A 21130-nucleotide genomic window follows, 5' to 3' on the forward strand; every position below is an offset into this window, starting at 1 on the left:
GGGTTTGACAAGATGCAGAGCCCTTCTTGGGGCTCGCCGTCCCCACCAGCCTCCGAGGGGATGGGGCGGGGGGCCTTCTGGGGGCCCATGGGGGCTGAGCACTTGACCTGGGAGTCCCTGCACTCGCCTCTCGAAAGGGAAGCTCAGAGGGACCAAGTAATTTGCTGCCGTGGTTCCCACAGCGCTGGGATCTGAACCCAGGTCTCCATCGCGGTGCCGGCCCTGAACCGAGCCTTGGAGCCAAGGGGCCAGTCATGGCGTCCCTGTTAGCAGCTGAAGGACCAGGCTCTGAGGGGGTCCGTCACTCGCTGAGTGTAGGGCCTGAGATTTCCTAAAAGCAGTTCCTTACCATCTCGAGCTGCTGGTGGGAAAAGCCAGGCACGTGATGTACTCCAATAAAGATGTAAAAAAAAAAAAAAAAAAATAATAATAATAAAGCCTGACAACTTTCTTAAAAAAAAAAAAAGAACTCACCGGGGGTTTGCTACGACGGGAGGGTCAGACAGAGCAAGGCTGGCACCGCTGCGGTGACTCTTATTTCCACCTGCTTTAGGTCGCCCAGAATAAGGGAGTCAAGAGCCTGTCTTCTCTGGATCCGGAGGTCCTGTCGGTCTTCGTGCCTCCGTTTGTCACTAAGGAGGACAGTCAGCCGGCCGGCGTGAACTGTGTGACGCTGGGTAAGACCAGGAGGCGCTCCTTCCGGAAGAAGAGAGAGAGGCCCAAGGCGGAGCCCTCGAAGGGCCACCCCGGCGGCCCCAGGGGCCAGGACCCCGAGGACGTGGGCATCCCCAACGGCGTGGACCTGCTCGCCCTGCCGCAGCTCTGCTTCCCAGGTGCGCACGGGCCGGCCTTTTCCCAGACTGGCCAGTTCCTGCTGACAAGCGGGCTTTGTTCCGGCTGCATTTCTCTCACTGAGAGATGTTCAGGTGCCTGGTGTAGAAAACTCAGACTAAGGGCTTGACAGAAGGACCTGTCTGGAGGCTCCACAGAGGAATTGATGCGATTTCCTGCTCTCCTGGACAGGCTGGGACACCCCCTTCCCCACTGGGCTCAGGAAATAGCTACCACCCCAGGTGTGCCCTGAAGGGTCTGTCTGGGGGCCTGTTCCCATGATCCGTCACAAAGTCTTCAGAGCACAGAGTGCCGGCAAAGAAATTGCTGCTGAGGGGAAGGGATCGAGGCAGGTGGTGCACGGCCTGAACGATTAGCGCATCTGGCCGTCAGAGTGCCACAGCAGACAGAGAGGGACGTATCCTGTCGCTTATGGATAGCCCAGGCCTCATGGTGGATGCCACGTGGCCAGAATGAGGTTCCTTCTTTCTTTTTTCTGCCTGCAGGGGGCGTGTGTGTGGCCTCTGAGCCCAAGGAGGACTGTGTCCACTTTCTGGTGCTGACTGATGTCTGCGGCAATAGAACCTACGGTGTGGTGGCCCAGTACTACCGACCCCTGCACGTACGTGATTCCCCCATCTTCCCTCTGAAACTGGGTCTAGGCTGTGGGGTTTTTTCTTTTGCAGTGAAATACACATAATATGACAATCACCATTTTAGCCATTAAAAAATGTACGATTCAGTGGCATTAAGTGCATTCACAGTGTTGTACCACCATCGCCACTGTTTGTTCCAAAACATGTTCGTCACCCCAGAAGGTGGAGTTGTCTCGTCAGCGATGCCTCCCCAGGCCCTGCTGCCCCCGGGCCCCCGGCCATCCTTCATCTGCTTTCTGCTTCTGTGGGTTTGCCCATTCTGGACATTTCATATAAGTGGAATCATACTCTACGCGTCCTTTTGTATCTGGTTTCTCTCACTTAGCGTGATGTTTTCAGAGTTCATCCACGTTGGAGCCCATGTCAGCGCTTCACTCCTTTCAGTAGCTGAGTGATATTCCACGGTGTGTGTAAACCACGGTCTGCTTCTCTGTTCCTCAGCTGGTGGACCTTTGGGTTGTTTTCACCTTTCACGTGTGACAGGTGCCTGGGCTGAGGTTTTGAGAGGGTGACTCAGTCATCACGCGTTTGGGGTGTGTTTTCTGGGCAGGGCCCTGTGTGTGAACCAGCTGGCCTTGGGGAGACTGTAGGGGACGTAATGGACCATAAGGTACAGGGTGACTGGCCGCCTACTTCAGCCCCAGAGAACCTGGGCGCCCAACATATGTTTTTAATGTAGTTTTAAAATTCTTACTGAAATATAGTTGATTTACATTGTTGTGTCGGTTTCAGCGTACAGCAAAGTGATTCAGTTATACATATTTACACATATATATTCCTTTTTCAGATTCTTTTATAGGTTTTTACGAGGTGTTGAATATCTGTGCTATACAGCAGGTCCTTGTTGGTTATGAGTTTTATATGTAGTAGTGTGTATATTTTAATCCCAAACTCCTAATTTATCCCTTCCCTGCTTTCCTATTTGGTAACCATAAGTTTGTTTTCTATGTCTGTGAGGCTGTTTCTGTTTTGTAAATGAGCTCATTTGTCTCATCTTTTTAGATTCCGCATATAAGGGATATCACATGGTATTTGTCTCTGTCTGACTTACTTCACTTAGTATGATAATCTCTAGGTCCATCCATGTTGCTGCAGATGGCATTATTTTGTTCTTTTTATGGCTGAGTAGTCTTCCATTGTGTACATGTACCACCACGTCTTCATCCGTTCACCTGTCAGTGGACACTTAGGTTGCTTCCATGTCCTGACTACTGTCAATAGTGCGGCTAAGAACATTGGGGTGCGTGTGTCTCTTTTCAGATCATGCTTTTTCCCGCATATGTGGTGGGGCCCCCACATTGTGCCCCTGGTAAGCTGTGCAGAGAGCTGTGCCTTCTGAAACCCCACTGCTGTATTCCTTTCCGCCTGAGGTCCCCCCATCACGGGCCGAGGCACCTCCTGCTCTCTCCTCTGGCCCGTGATGCCCACCTGGCTCCCAGGCCCTCTTGAATATTGCCTTTTCACTCTTTAAGCAGAGCCCCTTCTTGTGTCTCACTGTGTTCTAACCATGGTTCCTTCTCACTGAAGGCGGCGAGCTTCTCCAGGGCAGGGACCGGTCTTCCCATCTCTGTAACTCCAGCACCTCACTCAGACAGAGCGAGCTCCCCACGGGGCCCCGTCGGTGTTGGTGGAGAGGCCGGAGCTCGCTCGCACGTGGCAGTGAAACGGGTGGGAGTGGCCAGGCGTGCTGAGGACAGCTGTCCAGCCCCTGTCCAGTGTCCTTTCTGTCTGGAGAGGCCGGCACCATCGACAGTGGAGACTGGGATTTGCCGGGGTCGGCAGGTGACGCGCTGTTGCTTTCTCTCCAGGACGAGTACTGTTTCTACAACGGCAAGATGCGCTGGGAGGCGTCAGGTCTGGGCCGGAGCGCGGCCGGCTGCTTCGTGCCCTTTGCCGTGTGTGTGGTTTCCAGATTCCCCTATTACAACGCCCTCAAGGACTGCCTCTCCTGGTGAGCTGCACACACTCCCTGAAAAGCTTGCCTATGCCCCTTCCAGACGCTCCCCGCCCTGGGCAGCCAGGCTTCTGCGGTCTCACACCCACATCTTTCTCCTGTGGGTGTAAACTCCCGCAACTCCTGACACAGAGGTTTCAGCCTTGATTAGCAATGCAGAGGATGACCATTGGATTCTCAGATTTATTTGGTGATTTGATTCTTCTTTCAATTTCAGTTTATTGACTCATCTGAAGATCTGTAAAGATTTCGAAGTTGACAACCATATAAAAGATTTTGCTGCAAAACTGTCTTTAATACCTAGCCCGCCTCCTGGACCGCTCCATTTGGTAATTAAATCCGGAATTGTCTTGTTTTTTCTTTGCAAATTGTAAAAGTAATATGATGAAGATGGTTTATTCGTTTGTTTTTAATTGATGTATGGTTGATTTACAATGTTGTGTTAATTACTGCTGTACAGCAAAGTGATTCAGTTATACATATATATACATTTTTAAAAATATTTTTTTCCATTACGGTTTATCATAGGATATCGAATATAGTTCTCTGTGCTATACAGTAGGACCTCGTTGTTTATCCGTTCTATATATAACAGTTTGTATCTGCTAACCCCAAACTCCCAACCCATCCCTCCCCCAACCCCTTCCCCCTTGGCAACCACCAGTCTGTTCTCTGTGTCTGTGATTCTGTTTCAGTTTCATAGATAGGTTCATTTGTGCCGTAGTTTAGATTCCATACGTAAGCGATATCACATGGTATTTGTCTTTGTGTCTCTGACTTACTTCACTTAGTATGATAATCTCTAGGTCCGTCCATGTTGCTGCAGATGGCATTATCTTGTTCTTTTTTATGGCTGAGTAGTATTCCATTGTATATATGTACCACATCGATGAAGATGGTTGAAATATTTTAAATGATTTTAAGTTCTAGCTTTGTTTAAATTATGCTTCTCAAGTTCCTTACAGAAGCATTTTATACACTGTTTCCAAAGGTCAGAAAACTAGAAATAAATTAGAAAATTTATTTTCTAAAAATTTAGAAATAAAATGTATCGGTCTAAAGTCAAACATTTAGGCCTGAGTTTTGCTGAGTGGCTCATGAAAAATAGATGTTGAGCTAGTAATAGGCCCCTTTAGTGGTGAACATGTTGATTACTTGCTCTTCAGAAAACACAAAATGTACTTAAATTACAAATTTCCCTTTTGTTTTTTTTGTCTGGAACATCGGGTATTATATTTAACTCAATGTTTTCTCCTGTCCAGTGTGATTAGTAAAAAGTAACTGGTTTTTTCTTTGTTGTTATTCCCAGTGCCATTCTGTTATTTAATTGATAGAGAAGAGTTTCCTAAACTGGGTTCTCTGAAACACTGTTCTCAAATGTTATTGGCTATTTTTGATGGGAGGTTTCAGGGTTAAGGAAAGTTAGAGAACGACCTCATTCCCCTTTTGTCGAGTGACTTGTCAGACAGCTAAGCTGTGTGATGAAACCTGTTTGACTCAGCGATTTCCAAACTCATTTAACTGTGGGATGCTTCCTTTTTAAAAAACAGACATCTATTAAGTAAACGTCTTGAAACGTACAGTAAAGGTCAAGTCAGTTTCACCGCATTCATCCCCTCTGGAAGATTATACATATAAATCTTGTTTTCCTATATTTTGATTATTATGGACAGTTGAAAAAATAATTTAGTAGGATATTTGTGATTATGAACTTAAAGTGGATATATTTACTAGTATCCTAAACCCAGCAGTCTCCTGTGGGGGGACACCCTGCCAAGTGCATTCCCGGCCGAGACAGGGCAGGATGTCTGTCTACCTTGGTCCCACTCCCAGAAACCTTTGTGGGGAACGTTTGATGGATTTCCGTGCCACGCACTCATCTTTATTTTGTGGATAACTGGTTTCTTTGTGCAGTGAAATCATCAACGTTTGCATTCTTGTTCTAGAAACTCAACACGTGCTCACTGAGGACCTGCTGCAGCAGTGAACCAAATTCCCTGAGTTAGGAACAGGTTTACAGTTTACTGTGATTCCTTGTATTCTACCTTTGAACAGAAGCAACGTATAAACAGTTCTTACACGAGTTTTCTGTAATCCACGAGCTTTGGAGTCTTGGATTAATTAACATTTGGTTCCTCCATTTCTACCACCCCCAGTGGGAAAGTTTACTGGGGATGTTCTCGATGCCTTTTTGTCCCACGTCCACCCTATCAGTCTGTCTCCAGTAGCTGTTTCCAGTTTACATACTTCCACTGCCACCCCTGTTCTGGGCCACCAGCTTCTCCCACCTACACGACTTAGGGAGGCACTGATCTGTCCATTTCCATTCTTGACCTTATATCAGTTCCTGCTTTTGCACTGTGGCTGGAGAGGTCATTAAAATCTATAAACTGGACTTTCCTTTTGTGCTTAAAACCCCTCACTTGTTTTCTCACTCGTCGCCTTCACCCAGACCTGCATCCCTGGCCCCTGTGTCACCATTCAGCCCTGTCCAGCTCCACTCACCCCCTTGCTCACTGTTCTCCAGCTACAGTGAGAACAGATGCTGCCACAGGGCCCTTGCATGTGCTGTTCCCAGAAGTACCACTCTCTCCATTTTCCCCCTCCAGCTCCTGATCCTTTCTCAGGCCTGGCTCAGACATCAGTTCTCCGGAGCAGCATCTCCCACACCATCTCTCTCACAGCAGCCCACTCTCCTGCAGAGGTCAGCACGCCTGCAGTTAGGGCTTGTGTGTGCATGTTTTTTGTATAATGTCCATCAGACTCTGAGCTGCATGAGGACAGAGGCCACGTTCAGAACTGCATTTCCAGGACTTACTCCTGTGTCCAGCGCTTAGCTGCTGTCCCGTGGAGCGCCGTTCAGTGAATGAATGAGAGAGTGATTCAGCATCGGCCAGCAGTGCTCATTCTATCAGGGTCTGCGTGTTGGTGCTCATGGTTCGTCCCAGTGGGCTGAGCCTGGGTCAGACTTGTCATTGGGATCTTCCACTAACAAGTCTAATTAGCTCTTGGGTCCAAGTTGGTATAATGGTCATCATTTGTTTTAGGGAGTGCTGTGGCTGTTTATCGTTGTGAAGAAATCCAAGAGGTCAGTTTAGGCCAATTTCACTGACGCAGCAGCTGATTCAGCAGTGTTTTCCAGAACCCACCGCAAACCAACGTCAGGTTAGAGGTTGTCGTAGGTAATAGTCATGAGCTGTGTGCACCTTGTGTCTTGAATAGTGTGCATGGGCCCCGAGCTGCCGTTTCCTGTTCATTCGGGGTGGGGTCAGCTCTCACCTGTACTGACGGGAGGAGGTGGGAGGCCCCACAGTGTGGGGAGTGAGGAGCTGAGGACCCAGCCCTTTCTCTGACCACCTGGACCACTGGCCTGAGGGGAGCAAAGGTTCTAGGTGCACCCTGTGTCCCCGGGCCTGCTTTGCTTTGATCTCTGCCCTCTAGAAGTTCGGATGTTACTTGCTTTTCAAATGATGGGCATAATTGGGTGTGTCCAGTGAAACACACACGGTTTTCTTCTTACTATTCCCAAGTCACTTTCTGTGTTGCTTTGTGTGCGGAAGCCTATAGTTTTGCTGGGGCTCCAATCCCGTTGACATTTACGAAGTATTTACCTAAAATCTCTCTCCATCCTCAGTTTCTTCATCTGTAAAGTGGGTAGAATAACAGAACCCACCTCAGAGAGCGTGAGTATTGAGTGCTGTGAAGTTGCTAGCACAGCACCTGAAACGTCGCAGTAGCATTGTTGCTGGTAGAGTGACTCACGTGTGTGGTTGGTTCTTATCTTTTTTTTTTGGCTGCGTTGGGTCTTCGTTGCTGCGTGCAGGCTTTCTCTAGTTGCGGCGAGCAGGGGCTACTCTTCATTGTGGTGCGGTGGCCTCTCCTGTTGCAGCGCATGGGCTGTAGGTGCGTGGGCTTCAGTAGTTGCAATACGCGGGCTCAGTAGTTGTGGCGCATGGGCTTAGTTGCTCTGTGCCATGTGGGATCTTCCTGGACCGGGGCATGAACCCGTGTCCCCTGCGTCGGCAGGCGGACTCTCAACCACTGTGCCACCAGGGAAGCCCTGGTTCTTATCTTTAACGGGCTGTCTGGCTGACACATTTCCTTTTTTTTGATTTGGTCATTTTTTATTTTTATTTTTTAAAAATTTTTATTAGAGTATAGTTAATTCACAATGTTGTGTTAGTTTCAGGTGTACAGCAAAGTGAATCAGTTATACATATACATATACCCACTCTTTTAGATCCTTTTCCCGCATAGGTCACTACAGAGTATTGAGTAGGGTTCCCTGTGCTATGCAGTAGGTCCTTATTAGTCATGTGTGTTATATATAGTAGTGTGTATATGTCCATCCCAATCTCCCAATTTATCCCTCCCCACCCCCCGCTTTCCCCTGGTAACCATAAGTTTGTTTCCTAACTCTGTGACTCTGTTTCTGTTTTTACAAAGTTCATTTGCACCATATATATATATATTTTTTTTTTTTTTACCATATTTTTTAGATTCCACATATAAGCGATATCATATGATATTTGTCTTTCTCTGTCTGACCTACTTCACTCAGTACGACAATCTCTAGGTCCACCCATATTGCTGCAAATGGCATTCTTTCTTTCTTTTTTATGGCTGAGTAATATTCCATTGTGTATATGTACTACATCTTCTTTATCCATTCACGTTTCCTTTCTGAAATACTGAGGAGAGTTTTTCATTATAAACTTTATAATTGTTAATAATTCATCACAACTTGGAATACTTAACTCTGCTTTATTTTGTTTTGTTTTGCTTTAAAACAAACGCATCAGTCATGTAAGTGAATCCACCTTATTTTTAATGTCTTGCTTCTGTAGCCAAACTGGGAACAAGAAAGCGAAGAGGCCCCAAGTATTGGTCGGAGGCACTTGCAAATGTCCCAACTGTCAAAAATGACAGTCTCTTTTCTTGTTTTTTGTTTTGTGTTGTTTTGTTTTGTTTTTGCGGTATGCGGGCCTCTCACTGTTGTGGCCTCTCCCGTTGCGGAGCACAGGCTCCGGACGCGCAGGCTCAGCGGCCATGGCTCACGGGCCCAGCCGCTCCGCGGCATGTGGGATCCTCCCGGACCGGGGCACGAACCCGCAGCCCCTGCATCAGCAGGCGGACTCTCAACCGCTGCGCCACCAGGAAAGCCCTGTTTTGTTTTTTAACGTGAAAATAGAATAGTGACTAAGGTGACTGGAAGAAAGTGTGAATCGTGAGCATTTTGTCCTGTGGCCCTTTTTCTTGACCCGGTACTCTGCTGCCCTCCATTTCTCATCCTTTCATGCCTTTCCTAGAGGAAGCCTCTCTGTCATCAGGTTCGATCGCTTCTTTCTGTTCTGTTTCCCCGAAGCTCTGCTCGTGCTCAGACCCCTCCATCTGCTCGTGGAAGAGCCCTTGCAGAGTGCCTCCTATGTGTCTGAGGCCAGGGGAGGCTTAACCCTGCTGTTCCCAGCGCCACCTTCTTGGAGGGACCGCACCTCCCTCCTTCACGTCTGCCTCGACCTATAACACATAATAGGCGTCCTGTGAATGTGGGATTTGTATTTGAAGTGCCATTTTTAAATACCCTCATTTAGAAAAATAAAGTGCCGTTAAAATTTTTTTGTGAATTCCATGTCTTTAAGGAGCTTTGACTGTTAAATTGAAAATAGAAGCGAATACCTAATAAGTAGTAACCGGGAATAATGCATACTGGTTAAGATTAGTTTGAACGTGATTGATTTCGAGTTTGTGCTCGTTGGGATGGATATCTGGAGGCCGTTTATCTTTGTTCTCTCAAGGAACTGTTTCCTAATTAATTAAAGAGTTTAAGGGAGTTTGGCTGAAAAAGACATTAAGTCCTCAGTTCATTATGAAACATTCCTGGCAGTTCTGTTTATCATCTCTAGACTGTTTTGTTTCTCTGTGACATAGAAGGTGACAGCATGAGTCTCCAGAAGTGTTTTCTAACTCAGACGCTTTCTGAGCCAAAATGGTGAATTTCACTGCCTTCAGTCTCCTCTGGGAGCAGCTCCCTGAGCTAAGGATGGAAATTGGTCATTGCAGATATTGAACATGAAACCACTACAGATCGTATTTCCTTCGAGAGCAGACCCCGAAAGCCCCCTCATCGACCTGGACCTTCACCTGCCCTTACTGCGCTTCAGACCTGAGAAGGTGCTACAGGTATGCGTCCTTCCACACCTGTGAGCATCTCATGCTGACTGGCTTAACGGGGCATCAGAACACTTATCTTTTTGCTGAAAGCCGACATTCACCACAGAGCACGCTGTTTGCAGGCAGCACTTTTCTGGGGTCAGGTGGCTTTGGTCCTGGCAAGTGGAGTGGGGACAGCAGGGTGGAAGCTGCCCCGCGCCCGGCCTCATTGGGTGGCGCCCTCGCAGTGTTTCAGGCTTGCTCGTGGTGTTGTTGCTTCCCCAGATCCTAACGTGCCTTCTGACGGAGCAGCACGTCGTGTTCTTCTCGTCCAGCTGGGCTCTGCTGACGCTCGTGGCTGAGTGCTTCATGGCCTACCTGCACCCCCTGCAGTGGCAGCACACCTTCGTCCCCATCCTGTCGCGGCAGATGTTGGACTTCGTCATGGCGCCCACATCCTTTCTCATGGGCTGCCACCTGGACCACTTTGAAGAAGTCAGCAAGGTTAGGCACCCGCCGCTGGATTCAGAGCATTAAGTCACGTGGGTGCTCTGCGGGGACGCGTGGGAAGCTGCTGGGAGGTACCCTGCGGTGTGGGGGGCGCAGAGGCCCGCGGTCACTCCATCACAGGGCGCTAGTGCTACCTCCTTGTCCTCAAGGCCACACCCTGATGCCACTTCTCAGGTCACTTAAATTCACGACAGCTCTGGTGGCTTCCAGGGTTTTCAGGGAGGTGAGGGCAGGCGTTAGAGTCGAGGGAACCGATTTCAAGTCTCACCTCTGTGACCCTGAGTGACTCACTGGCCTTTGCTAAGCCTCAGTCTCCTCATCTGGGAAGTGGGCACGGCCTCGGCCTCCCAGGGCTCTGGCTGAGGAATGTCCCCTGTCCTGCCTGGCAGGAGACTGGGCTTCATGGGTGGGAGCCACCATTGTTATCACTCCATATTTTCCATTTTCACTTTTTTGATTAAGCCTCTGTTGTTCATTAAAACCGTGGACCTACTTCCTAGAAGGGTGCATGTGTATCGCTCCGTGTCCAAGGGGTCTGTGGGCCTTGCTGGATCCAGTGGCCGTTTACTGGGTTCAGCTTGGGGGCTGACCTGTGTCGGGGTGTTAGGCCTTCAGTGTCCTGGTCGTGCAAGCACAGGGAGTGTGCTGGCCACATCATCAGAGCAGCGTCAAGGGGCCCGTAGAGCATGCTGGGATACGGCAAGTGCTTAAAATGCAGCAGCTGATTTTACTGCTGTGCTGGCGCATTTCGAAGGGGGCTCATGCCACAGGTCTGTGATAAACTGTGACGTCGCCGGCAGGAAGAGCAGGTTGGGTTTTCTTAAAACAGCTTTTTTTCAGATATAATTTGCATACCACAGAGTTTCCCGGACTTAACCGTACACCTCAGTGGCTTTAGGAACTTGGTAGAGCTGTGACAACTCATTTTAGACCCTTTGGTCAGCCCACAAAGAAACCCCGCATGTGTTAGCAGTCATCCCCCAACCCCCCCAGACCCTGGCGACCAGCATCTACTTTCTATCTCTGTGGAGCTGCCTGTTGTGTAGACGTGGATGTTACGTAAATGGAATCATTCAATGCGTGGTCTTTTGTGACTGTCTTCTTTCACTTAGCGGCGTGTTTTTGAGGTTCCTCCGTGTAGCAGCGCGTTATTTTTAATGTCGAGTAGGGTTCCCTTGAGTGAAGAGGCCACAGTGGTTTATCCATCCGGGAGCTGAGAACATTTGGGGTTGTTTGGACGTTTTGACCACACCTGTGAATAATGCAGCTGTGGACACTCGTACAAGTCTTTGTGTGGGCATGCGTTCATTTACCTTGGTACGTACCTGGGAGAGGAATTTCCGGGTCAGGTGCTAGTGCCGTGTTTAACCATTTGAGAAATGTCCAGACTGTCGTTCCCCGCTGCTGCCCCAGACACCTTCCCTCCGGCAGAGGGCGAGCTCGATTTCCGCACTTCCTCCCCATGCTTGTCTTCTGTCTTTTTGATTCTAATCCTCCTGCTGGGTAGTTTTGCTGTGCGTTTCCCCAGTGACTAGCGATGTGCAGCACTTTTCCTTGCACTTATTGGTAGTTGGTACAGGGTAGGTTCTCATTTAACTTCTTATTTAAAAATTTTTATTATAGTTGATTTACAGTGTTGTTTAACTTTATTTTGAAAATTTCTAAGTGTACGCAAAGCTGAGAGAAGAGTGGAAGGGATGCCGTGCACCCCTCTTTGTCCTCAGCCATCATCCATTTTTTTCCCGGCGTTTTAGAGCAAATCCTGGCCAAGCCCAGCGTCCCTCCTGGGGCGGAGCCGGGACGTCTGTGTTGTTGGCAGAACCTATGATTCACCAGGGGACAAACACTGTGGGAAAAGGCCATTCAGACCTCATGGAAGGAATGGAAAAACGTCACCCTCGCAAATGAGGAAAAAATAGGCATACTTTGTAGTTCAAAATTGTGTTTCTTTTTTTAGTCATTAGGGGGAAAACCGTCTTGTTTCAGCCCCTTTAGGAGGGAAACTTGCAGACATATTTACTTGATTCCAGTCCGCAGTCACAAAGGAAGTCGTTTTAGTGGTTTACCTGTTCTGGATGGTTTTTAGGGCAAAGCAGCAGGTCTTGACTGAAAGTGTTTTGGGGTTTGGATGTCTTCTCGATGTGCTGGGAGCTCGGAAGGGGTCCTTGTAAAAGCTCCGTGTTCGTGCTCACGAGCGTGGCCTGTCCCCTGCTGGTTTAGCACTCTGCTCTGGGAGACGTGTTTGTGCCTATTTCACGTGCCATGAAACGCGTGTTGAGAGGCCGGCCCAGCATGAAAGCTGGGGAGGATTCTGGCGTCCTGTTCCTGGGACAGTTGAAGTGTAGAACTCAGGAGTGTGACTCATTATTTGTGTGTTTTGTCACAGATAAGACTTAACAAGTAAGCCATCCACACATCTCAAGAACTCTTAAGTGTGTGGGATCCCTGAGCCCAGGACCCGCCTGTGCTCTGGTCCTGGGGCGGGTGGGGCGCAGAGCTGGCTGGGCCGCTCAGCTGGCACCCTGAGTGTTGAATGTCGGAGTGCTCCCACTGGGGCTCTGGAATGTTCTCTTCAGGCTCCCTGAAGTGGTACATGGAGTGTTTGCACAAGGGTGGGTGAAGGCCTGACCTCGTGTGTTGGAATCTTGACTTGAGGCATTTTTAATCAAATTAGCTTGTTAACCTAACTCACGGTATACGCCGCATTTTTCTGGTAGATAATATAAGGCTTTGTGTGCATATTAGATACGATAATTTAATTATCGATGACACGATCCTGGTGAATGCAAAGTGTATCTTTGTGTTTTCAAAGATGTATACAAATTCAGATTCTTAACTCCGATCTTTACACACTTATTTTATAGGAAGCCGATGGTTTAATTCTGATAAACATTGACACTGGGAGCATCACCTACTCTAACGATGAGGACGTTGACGTTCCTGACATCCCTCTCCTGGCGGCACAGACGTTTATTCAGAGGTAAGGGGGGAAATAGTAGGTATTTGGAAAAATCTTGTTCAGGTTCATACTTGCCAATTTCAAGTATCTCTTCCAATCTTATATTAACAGATGGTTTATGTAATATTTAGTAGTTTGGAAATTGTTTGTGAATATTTAAAAATAAAAGTCATTTGTCTTCATTCCAATCTTGTCTAAATACTAACGATGGCCCCCAGGCCAGGGGACGGTCACACCCCCGGGACACCTCTCGACCCTCTTCTGTGCCTGTGATCTCTGAAGTTCCTTCTCTCCTTCATTCATTCATTCATTCGTTCATCCACTCACCAGATATGTATCCAATGCATTGGGCAGAGTATGTATATAATGAGCAAAATAGGCATCTGCCCCATGGCACTGTCAGTCGGGGGCCCCTGATGGCCATGACCCACCGTCCTTCCCTGGGCAGGAAGCTGTCTTCCCCTTTCACCCCCCCACCCCCCTACCCAGTGCTCTCTTAGTTCTCTTATTTTTTCATACCTGTTTTGTGGCTCTTTGTGGTTTTTCCATCTCTATGACTACACTTCATTGGCTGAGATCAGGCAAGACAAAATTTTTCCCAAAAGGGCAGATAATAATTGTTGTAGGCTCTGCAGGCCCTGCGGCCTCTGTGGTGATCGGAGAGGCCTGACGGGGACTGCCCCACGTACTTCTTTCAGGGGGGTGAAAGGAGGTGTGATTACTATTTACGCTGGGAAGAAGGTTCATCTGGGGCAGGTGGGTCGGGGCAGAGCCAGGGCTCCCTCAGGTGGACCTGCGGAGGACGTTTCCCCCTTTGGAATCTAATCAAATGGTGGTGGGAGAGATCCTGCTTTTAGTCCTCCAGTTCGTGTGTGGACTTCAGGCAGGCCTGGCATGCAGCTCGTGGTGGGACCCGTGGAGGGTGTGGGGCGGGGGGCTAGTGCAGCAGGTGCTCCCGGCTGTCGTCAAGTAGCTGGACTCTGTTGCTCTGGTGACGCAGGAGCTGGTGACGCAGCCCGTCTTTTATCAGTGCCAACTGTTCCCCTTTACTTTGTCTGCTGGAGGTCGGATGCGGGAGGAGCTGAGGCCTGAGTGGAGGGGAAGGAACGGGTGGTTCTGTGTTGGCTCCCTGACTTGGCTGTTCTCATTTCTGCCTCTTACCTGTGTATTAGTCAGTGAGCGCTGCTGTAACAAACACCACCTAAGCAACAGACGTTTATTGTCTCCCAGTCCTGGAGGCTGGAAGTCCGAGATCATGGTGTTGGCAGAGTTGGTTCCTCCTGAGGCCCCTCTTTTTGGTGTGTAGATGACTGTCTTCTCCCTGTGCCCTCATGTGGTCGTCCCTCTGTGGGTGTCCGTGTTCCAATCTCCTCTTATAAGGACGCCAGTCATATTGGATTAGGTTCACCCTTGTGACCTCATTTTAACTTAATTACCTCCTTAAAGGCCCCATCTCCAAACACAGTCACACTCTGAGGTGCTGGGGGTTAGGACTCCAACCTAGGAATTTGGGGGGACACAATTCAGCCTATAACACCTTGGTATCAATGATTTCTTCTATCTGGATGGTTTGTACAAAGTACATGGGAGTGCCATCTTCATTATTGTTCCTTCCATCTTCAAAAAATTTATAAAACTCCCCAAGCTGAGTCCAGGCTCAGGGTGTGGAGTCCTGTGTGGCTGGCGGGCGGTGCTCAGGGGGCCCAGCCAGGGGTCCGGGTGGGAGCGTCTCCCTGCGTGACCTCCGAAGGTGAAGCCCACATTCCTCATCATCCAGTCACTTTCTGATAAGCGCGGTCCACAGTCCCCGGACTTGCCGAGGGTGACTTTCCAGGACTGGTGTTGCCGGCGCTGGGCGCAGCTTCTCAAGCGTGTACTTGGGTGGCGCATCCCCAGTAAGATGGGATCTTACCTCTGCCCTGTTATTGTTAGAATTCTAGAACATGCCTGGGGGTTGGATTCTCGCGTGGCCGGGTCCCCAGACAGTGGGACGTGGAGTCTCAGGCTCACCGTGGGGGGCTCTTTATAAACGTGAACTAACCTGTGCGTGGTCGGTGGCTCGTCTGTGAAGGGCTCTGGGACCGTGATCTGGGCTGTGGCAGTGGGTCTCCCCACGGGGCCTGGGGTGACGAGCGCCCACACTCGGTATTGGCCGGGAGAGACAAGGGGCAGCAGCGCCCTTCTTCCCTGAGACGCCCCTGTGCCTGGCTGCCCACTGCCGCGCTGTCTTCCTCATCATGATCAGAGTGTGTGTCCGCCGGGTCCCCTCTGGCCTACCTGACCTTTGGATACTGTTGGGTGGGTTTACTTTGCGTATTTAAAGCCTCAGACTTGCTCCTTGGTGTCCAAAGTCTCATGTAAAAGTGCAGCCTTGGGGGCTTCCCTGGTGGCGCAGTGGTTGAGAGTCCACCTGCCGATGCAGGGGACGCGGGTTCGTGCCCCGGTCCGGGAAGATCCCACATGCCACGGAGTGGCTGGGCCCGCGAGCCATGGCCGCTGAGCCTGCGCGTCCGGAGCCTGTGCTCCACAACGGGAGAGGCCACAATGGGGAGAGGCCCACGTACCGCAAAAAAAAAAAAAAAAGTGCAGCCTTGGGCAGTGTTGGGGAGGCCAGGATCCTGTGTGATGAAAACTGCTGTGAGCCCCCGTCCCTGAGAACCTCCGGACAAGTAAGTAGCCGTGCCTCGTGCCCCCGAGCCTGCACCGTCCCTCCCAGACCCACTGGAAGCCCTTTGGCCGTCGTGGAAGGGCAGGTGCCTGCAAAGGAGGACAGGACCCTCAGCTTGTGTAGAGACGTGCATGGTCCAAAGACGAGGCCTTCGTGAATCCTGCACTAATGAGCCTTTTGTGCTGGGAGGTGAATAAACTCCCAACAGGGATGTATTTGTAATGACACCCTCCCCGCCCCAGTTATCGATAGGGAGTCTGAGTGTCCTGAGAGTGTTAACTTCCCTCTTCCCGGAGGGTTCTCTCTGGCCGGTAGGCAGCAGTCAGTCGCGTGATACGGGCTGGGCCGTGGTCAGTGACTCTCTGCTCCTTCCCAGGGTCCAGAGCCTTCAGATGCACCGTGAGCTGGACCTCGCTCACCTCTGCGCCAGCACAGACCTGAACGAGGGGCGAGCCTGCCGGCGGGCCTGGCAGCAACGGCTTAACTGTCAGATCCAGCAGATCACCCTGCAGCTGCTCGTCTGCATCTTCAGGTGTTTAGAGCATCGCCAGTGTCTGTAACCTGCTCCCCAGCCAGCTCCCGGTTCCACAGTGGCCACGGCCCCAAAGCCCAGGGACTGAAATCCAGGAGTGATGAGAGAGAGGCCCCTGCCCCCACGAGGATCCCTGGGAGTGTGTTTACCCCGCCTGGGGCCTTGCCACCCCCTCGTCTCTCTTGCGAATGACCACCTTGGATGGTCAGACCCGGGTAGGGGGACAGACGGATCATTTCGGGAATGAAGCCCGCCCAAAGGAGAGCCCAGGCTGGAGCACCCAGGACTGGCCCCCGTTAGAAACTTTTCTTCTTTCTTCCCCTCACTGTCACCATCAGCATCTGTGGTGTGCTGTTGGGAACCAGCCCTTGAGCTGAATGAGTTAAATAGACAGTGCGGTGTGTTTACTTCAGTGTGATGCAGTGCAGGCGTCGAGCGCCTACTGCTGGCCTAAATGTGCGCTCATTTAAGGAGCATAACGGTAAATATATGCCTACATTTATAGCACGCCTTCGTGAAGACGTTATTGTGGCAAAGCCTTCAGGCCTTTTCTTTCTTCCCACTCTCTCTTCTCTGCTTTGTCTTGCAGCCTCTTCTCTCCCTCTCCCTCTCCTTCTCTCCCTCTCCCTCTCTCTCTCTCCCTCTCCCTCTCCCTCTCCCCCTCCCTCTCTCTCTCCCACTGCCTGGGAGGGGTCTTTAGACCAGAGCTGGCCAACTTGATGACACTCAGTGTGATTCTTTCAAAATCAGCATTTTAATGGCTGTATTCTTTGGCTGTCTGTATTTATGTAAGCAAATGATTTATTAGGGAAAACGGGATGTCACATTATAGATAAGGTTGTATTAGCTCTTTGCTCAGAGGAGTATAATTTGTGTGGTTGTCGAAATGTAGTTTTCCTTTTGTTCTTTTAATATGAAATCTTTCATGAAGGTTTTTGTTTTTTAATACTCTGCAAACTTGATGAGTTTAGTTCATTAAAAAGAAAATACGATATCAGATGAAGTAATTTTTTCCCTCACAAGAGAAGGAAAACATCGAACGTGCTACGTTCTGAATATGCCCTGTAGGATTACTGATTCTATTGGTAGGCTCTCACGGTAGATCAGGGGGTCATGTGCCCAAGGCCCCACGGTGTAGGATGGGGATGTGGCCGGTGAGGGTCAGGCTAGCGGCCGAGCTGGGTCAGTGCTCAGAGTCTGGGTGCCCTTCCTGTGTCACCACCCTGAACTCAGTTTTGTTTGTATGAACAATTATGGATGATTGCGTCTTCATTTGCATAAGGAGCTAGGGGGCTCGAAGAAGACAGACACCCCCCCACCCTGAGCTTCATTCCAGTTGGGGGAAAGCCATGCTTGAAGTGACGAGAAAGCCCCACCACAGAATACATCCAAACCGTGTCCCTCAGCGCTCAGAGTACTGTTCCTACAGACAGGGCTTTTCAAAGTGTGTATTTCTTGTTACTGTTTTTCTGCTGACAGCAATGTCTTTTTCATGTATTTAAAAATATTTCAACTCTTAGACTATCTTTCTTCATCAGGGGAGTGAAGAATCACTTAAATTATGAACATAGGGTGTTCAATAGTGAAGAGTTTCTCAAAACAAGAGCTCCAGGGGACCAGCAGTTTTATAAACAGGTAAGAGGTGTGTGGGGTTTGTGTGTGTGTATAGTCGATCCTTCGCCCTTTTCTGTATCTAAAGTATTTTTCAAGTCAAGTGTTTCCAGTATCTGTTAATATTTTATTCAGTGTCTTAGCTTTTCTAAAAGTTTGTTTTAGCGTGGTTTCTTCTGATCCTTTGGCCAGCTCTGACTATTTTTAATTGACTTTTTAGAGTGGCACTCACATATAACAGAATGCACCCATTTTAAGTATAGCATGTGCAGAGTTTTGACCAAGGCTTGTACCTGGTCGCCCCTTCCTCAGTCTGGATCTAGAACCTTTCCATCACGCCACACAATTCCATGCCCTTCCCATCACCGCCCCCTTCCCAGAGCTGGGCAGCATCCACACTCCCTGGGAGCTGACTTGGAGATTGGCGCGTGTGAGTCTGGAGACGGGGTGCGCTGGCTGTGAGGTGCGGAGCGTTAGAGAGGCTGCCGTCCCCAGGAGACACCAGAATCCATGATGAAACACAGGGACTGCGGCTGCTGCTGTCCCGGGGGGCAGGGTGGTTTGGACTTTTGAACTTGCTGTGGTTGTTCAAATGCAAAGAGTGGCTGATTCTTTGAGATTGGCTGGTAAGGGATTGAGGGGAAATCTTCGATTATGGTAAATGAAGAAAGCTACCTGTGTCTGGGCACTTTTGTCCAAAGGTGCTGGTGAGAGGCCTCGGTGGGTTGGGCAGGGCCACGCGTGCCGTGGCTGCAGGTGCCCTGGCAGCGCGGGGAGGACAGGACCGTGAAGCAGGCGCAGTAACCCGCCCCTCGACGTCTGTCCCAGGTCTTGGACACCTACATGTTTCACGCTTTCCTCAAGGCCCGGCTCAGCAGAAAGATGGACGCCTTTGCCCAGATGGACCTCCACACGCAGTCCGAGGAGGACAGGTTTGCATATTACGTTCTAAAGGATGCACGACTCCTTGGGTGTCCGTGTGCTCAAGGAGCACAGTTTATTTGGAAGGATAAACGATAAATTCGATCAGAGAAGTCGCACATTTAGAAACTCCTAATGAGTCGGGTAACGTGTCAGGCTCCTCCCCGTGCATTTCTGTTTCTTGCAGGGGACGCTGAACGTACCTGCAGAGGCAGCTCTGGGTCTTTGTGCTGTTTTCTCCCCGTTTCCTTCTCTTTCTCTCCCCGCATCGTCACCGTTTCCCGCCTCTTCCGTGCCGCTTTTCCTGAACCCCTCAAACGCGTGTCGGCTGTCGACGACGCCCTTGTTCTGTGTGCTGTGGCTTCTCCTGGGGTGTGGACCGTATGCAGCCTTCACGACACGTGGGAGAGCCAGGAGTGTGCCCGCCGTTTCCCACTCGGTGTGGGAATGCTGGATTCTGGTCACCACGGTGGGGAAAATGCCCAGTTGAGCCTGTGCTTCAGCCGTTGCTGTGTCTACAAGGTGTTGGGTTTTTCCACCCAGGATAGACGGGATGCTCCTGAGTCCAAGGAGACCCACAGTCGAGAAGATGGCCAGCCGGAAGTCCTCAGCCCCACACGGGGCTCACAGGCGCATGGTGGTCAGCATGCCCAACCTGCAGGACATCACGGTGCCCGAGCTGCCGCCCCGGAACTCGTCGCTGCGGAAGATACGTACCGAGGATTGCGGAAGCAGCCACACAGGTGGTGCAGCCACGCCCGTGCTGTGGCTTTTCTCACTCACTTGGTTCTCATGCTGCCTGTCACTGAAAGAAACCACAGCTCGTTTCAGTAGAAGCGAAGGGGGGGTTATGGCTGTTGCTTTCTGACAATTAGTCATTTGACATATTTTTAGAACATTCATTTTGCAGACTATGCTCGTTACAGAAAGCGATTTCTCGTCTGTATTTTCCATCGCCCCGTCCCACTGTTTTCATACTTGTGTGTGTATATGCACGTATGTGTATGTGTACATAGGAGATACGTGATTACATATATGACTGTCTAAGGGGATGCAGCAACTCTTAGGCCCCCAGTGATTGCCAGGCCCTTCCTAGGGGCTGAGGGTACAGAGGAAGCCAGTGCCCGTGGGATAAACTGCAGTGAAGCCAGCGCTGTGAGCTGCTCGGGCCCCCACTGGCGGCTGCCTCGGGCTAAGGCACCAGTACCAGCTGGTACCTCCTGGCGCATTCGCGGGAGAGCTGGAGGCTGAGTGGAGATCATGCTGGCGACACCAGGAGGGGCCGCGTGTTCAAATGAAAAGACCTTACTGACCTTCTGGAGGCTCCTGGTGGGTCTGAGTCCCCTGCACAGCTGCCTCCTGGCTGTGTGACCCTGGGGTACCCAGTAGCTGTGTACCGGGGACCCAGGGAGGCCTCAGTCCCCACCCTGGGAGATGGGTGTGGTAACAGTACCCATGGCGCAGAGCTGCTGTTAAGGTGAATGAAACAGCTGTTTGGGAGGCTTACCCGCCTGGCAGGTGCGTCTCGGCCTGGGTCATTAGCTTAGTCCTTCAACAAAGACTCACCGCCACGTGTTTCAGCTTAGCATCAGCAGTTTTAACAAATAACATTCTTTGTGCCATGGGAGCAGTGAGGGGCCCCGTTCAGCGTGGGGCACGTGGAGCTTTCTGGAAGAGGCACGGGGCGTCCTGCTCCACGCTGCACCCAAGGCACAGAAACGGCCCTGGGCAGAGTGATGGGGTGGGAACGCGTGTCTGTTTCTAAGGTCTGTGCTAACCGTTCATCTCCCCTTCACTCCTCAGTTCTGGACGTGCCCCCCAAGTTGACATATACCTTCAAGATCCCGGAAATCCACTTTCCACTGGTGGGCCAGTGTGTGCAGGCGTTCCACGCGGACTGCGTGGCCCAGCTGAGCAAAGCCATGGACTCGCTGGCCCCCGAGAACTCGGTGCTGCTGGCGAGGTACTTCTACCTGCGAGGGCTCGTCCAGCTGATGCAGGGCCAGCTGCTGGGCGCCCTCCTGGACTTCCAGAGCCTGTACAAGACGGATGTGCGCATCTTTCCCACCGACCTCGTCCAGAGGACGGTGGAGTCCCTGTCGGCGCCCGAGCGCGCGCAGGCCGAGCGGACGCCCGAGCTTCGCCGGCTCATCAGTGCGGTCGTGGACAAGCCCAAGGACGCCCCCAAGGCCGACGACCGCGTGAAGAATTTCGAGCTGCCCAAGAAGCACATGCAGCTGGACGACTTTGTGAAGAGGGTGCAGGAGTCGGGCATCGTGAAGGATGCGGGCATCATACACCGGCTCTTCGAGGCATTAACCGTGGGTAGGAGGATGCC

At 50.6% G+C, this 21130-nt stretch overlaps 1 protein-coding gene across 3 annotated transcripts in view; it reads left to right on the top strand.

Moving 5' to 3' along the window:
* The first annotated feature begins 841 nt into the window (after window positions 1-841).
* DENND3 (DENN domain containing 3) overlaps window positions 842-21130 on the top strand; it is a 47177-nt gene continuing 26888 nt past the window's right edge. For all 3 annotated transcript variants that reach the window (XM_024741199.1, XM_024741201.1, XM_024741200.1), the window contains exons 1-11: window positions 842-1453; window positions 3296-3438; window positions 3659-3770; window positions 9502-9621; window positions 9877-10095; window positions 12966-13081; window positions 16105-16260; window positions 17799-17895; window positions 18700-18803; window positions 19336-19535; window positions 20596-21117. In XM_024741199.1, coding sequence (XP_024596967.1) covers window positions 1289-1453; window positions 3296-3438; window positions 3659-3770; window positions 9502-9621; window positions 9877-10095; window positions 12966-13081; window positions 16105-16260; window positions 17799-17895; window positions 18700-18803; window positions 19336-19535; window positions 20596-21117 — 1954 coding nt within the window. In that variant the 5' untranslated portion in view covers window positions 842-1288. The remainder of the gene's footprint in view (window positions 1454-3295; window positions 3439-3658; window positions 3771-9501; window positions 9622-9876; window positions 10096-12965; window positions 13082-16104; window positions 16261-17798; window positions 17896-18699; window positions 18804-19335; window positions 19536-20595; window positions 21118-21130) is intronic.

Source organism: Neophocaena asiaeorientalis, unplaced genomic scaffold (assembly GCF_003031525.2).
Source record: "Neophocaena asiaeorientalis asiaeorientalis breed wild unplaced genomic scaffold, Neophocaena_asiaeorientalis_V1.1 scaffold177, whole genome shotgun sequence".
NCBI classification, from domain to species: Eukaryota; Metazoa; Chordata; class Mammalia; order Artiodactyla; family Phocoenidae; genus Neophocaena; species Neophocaena asiaeorientalis.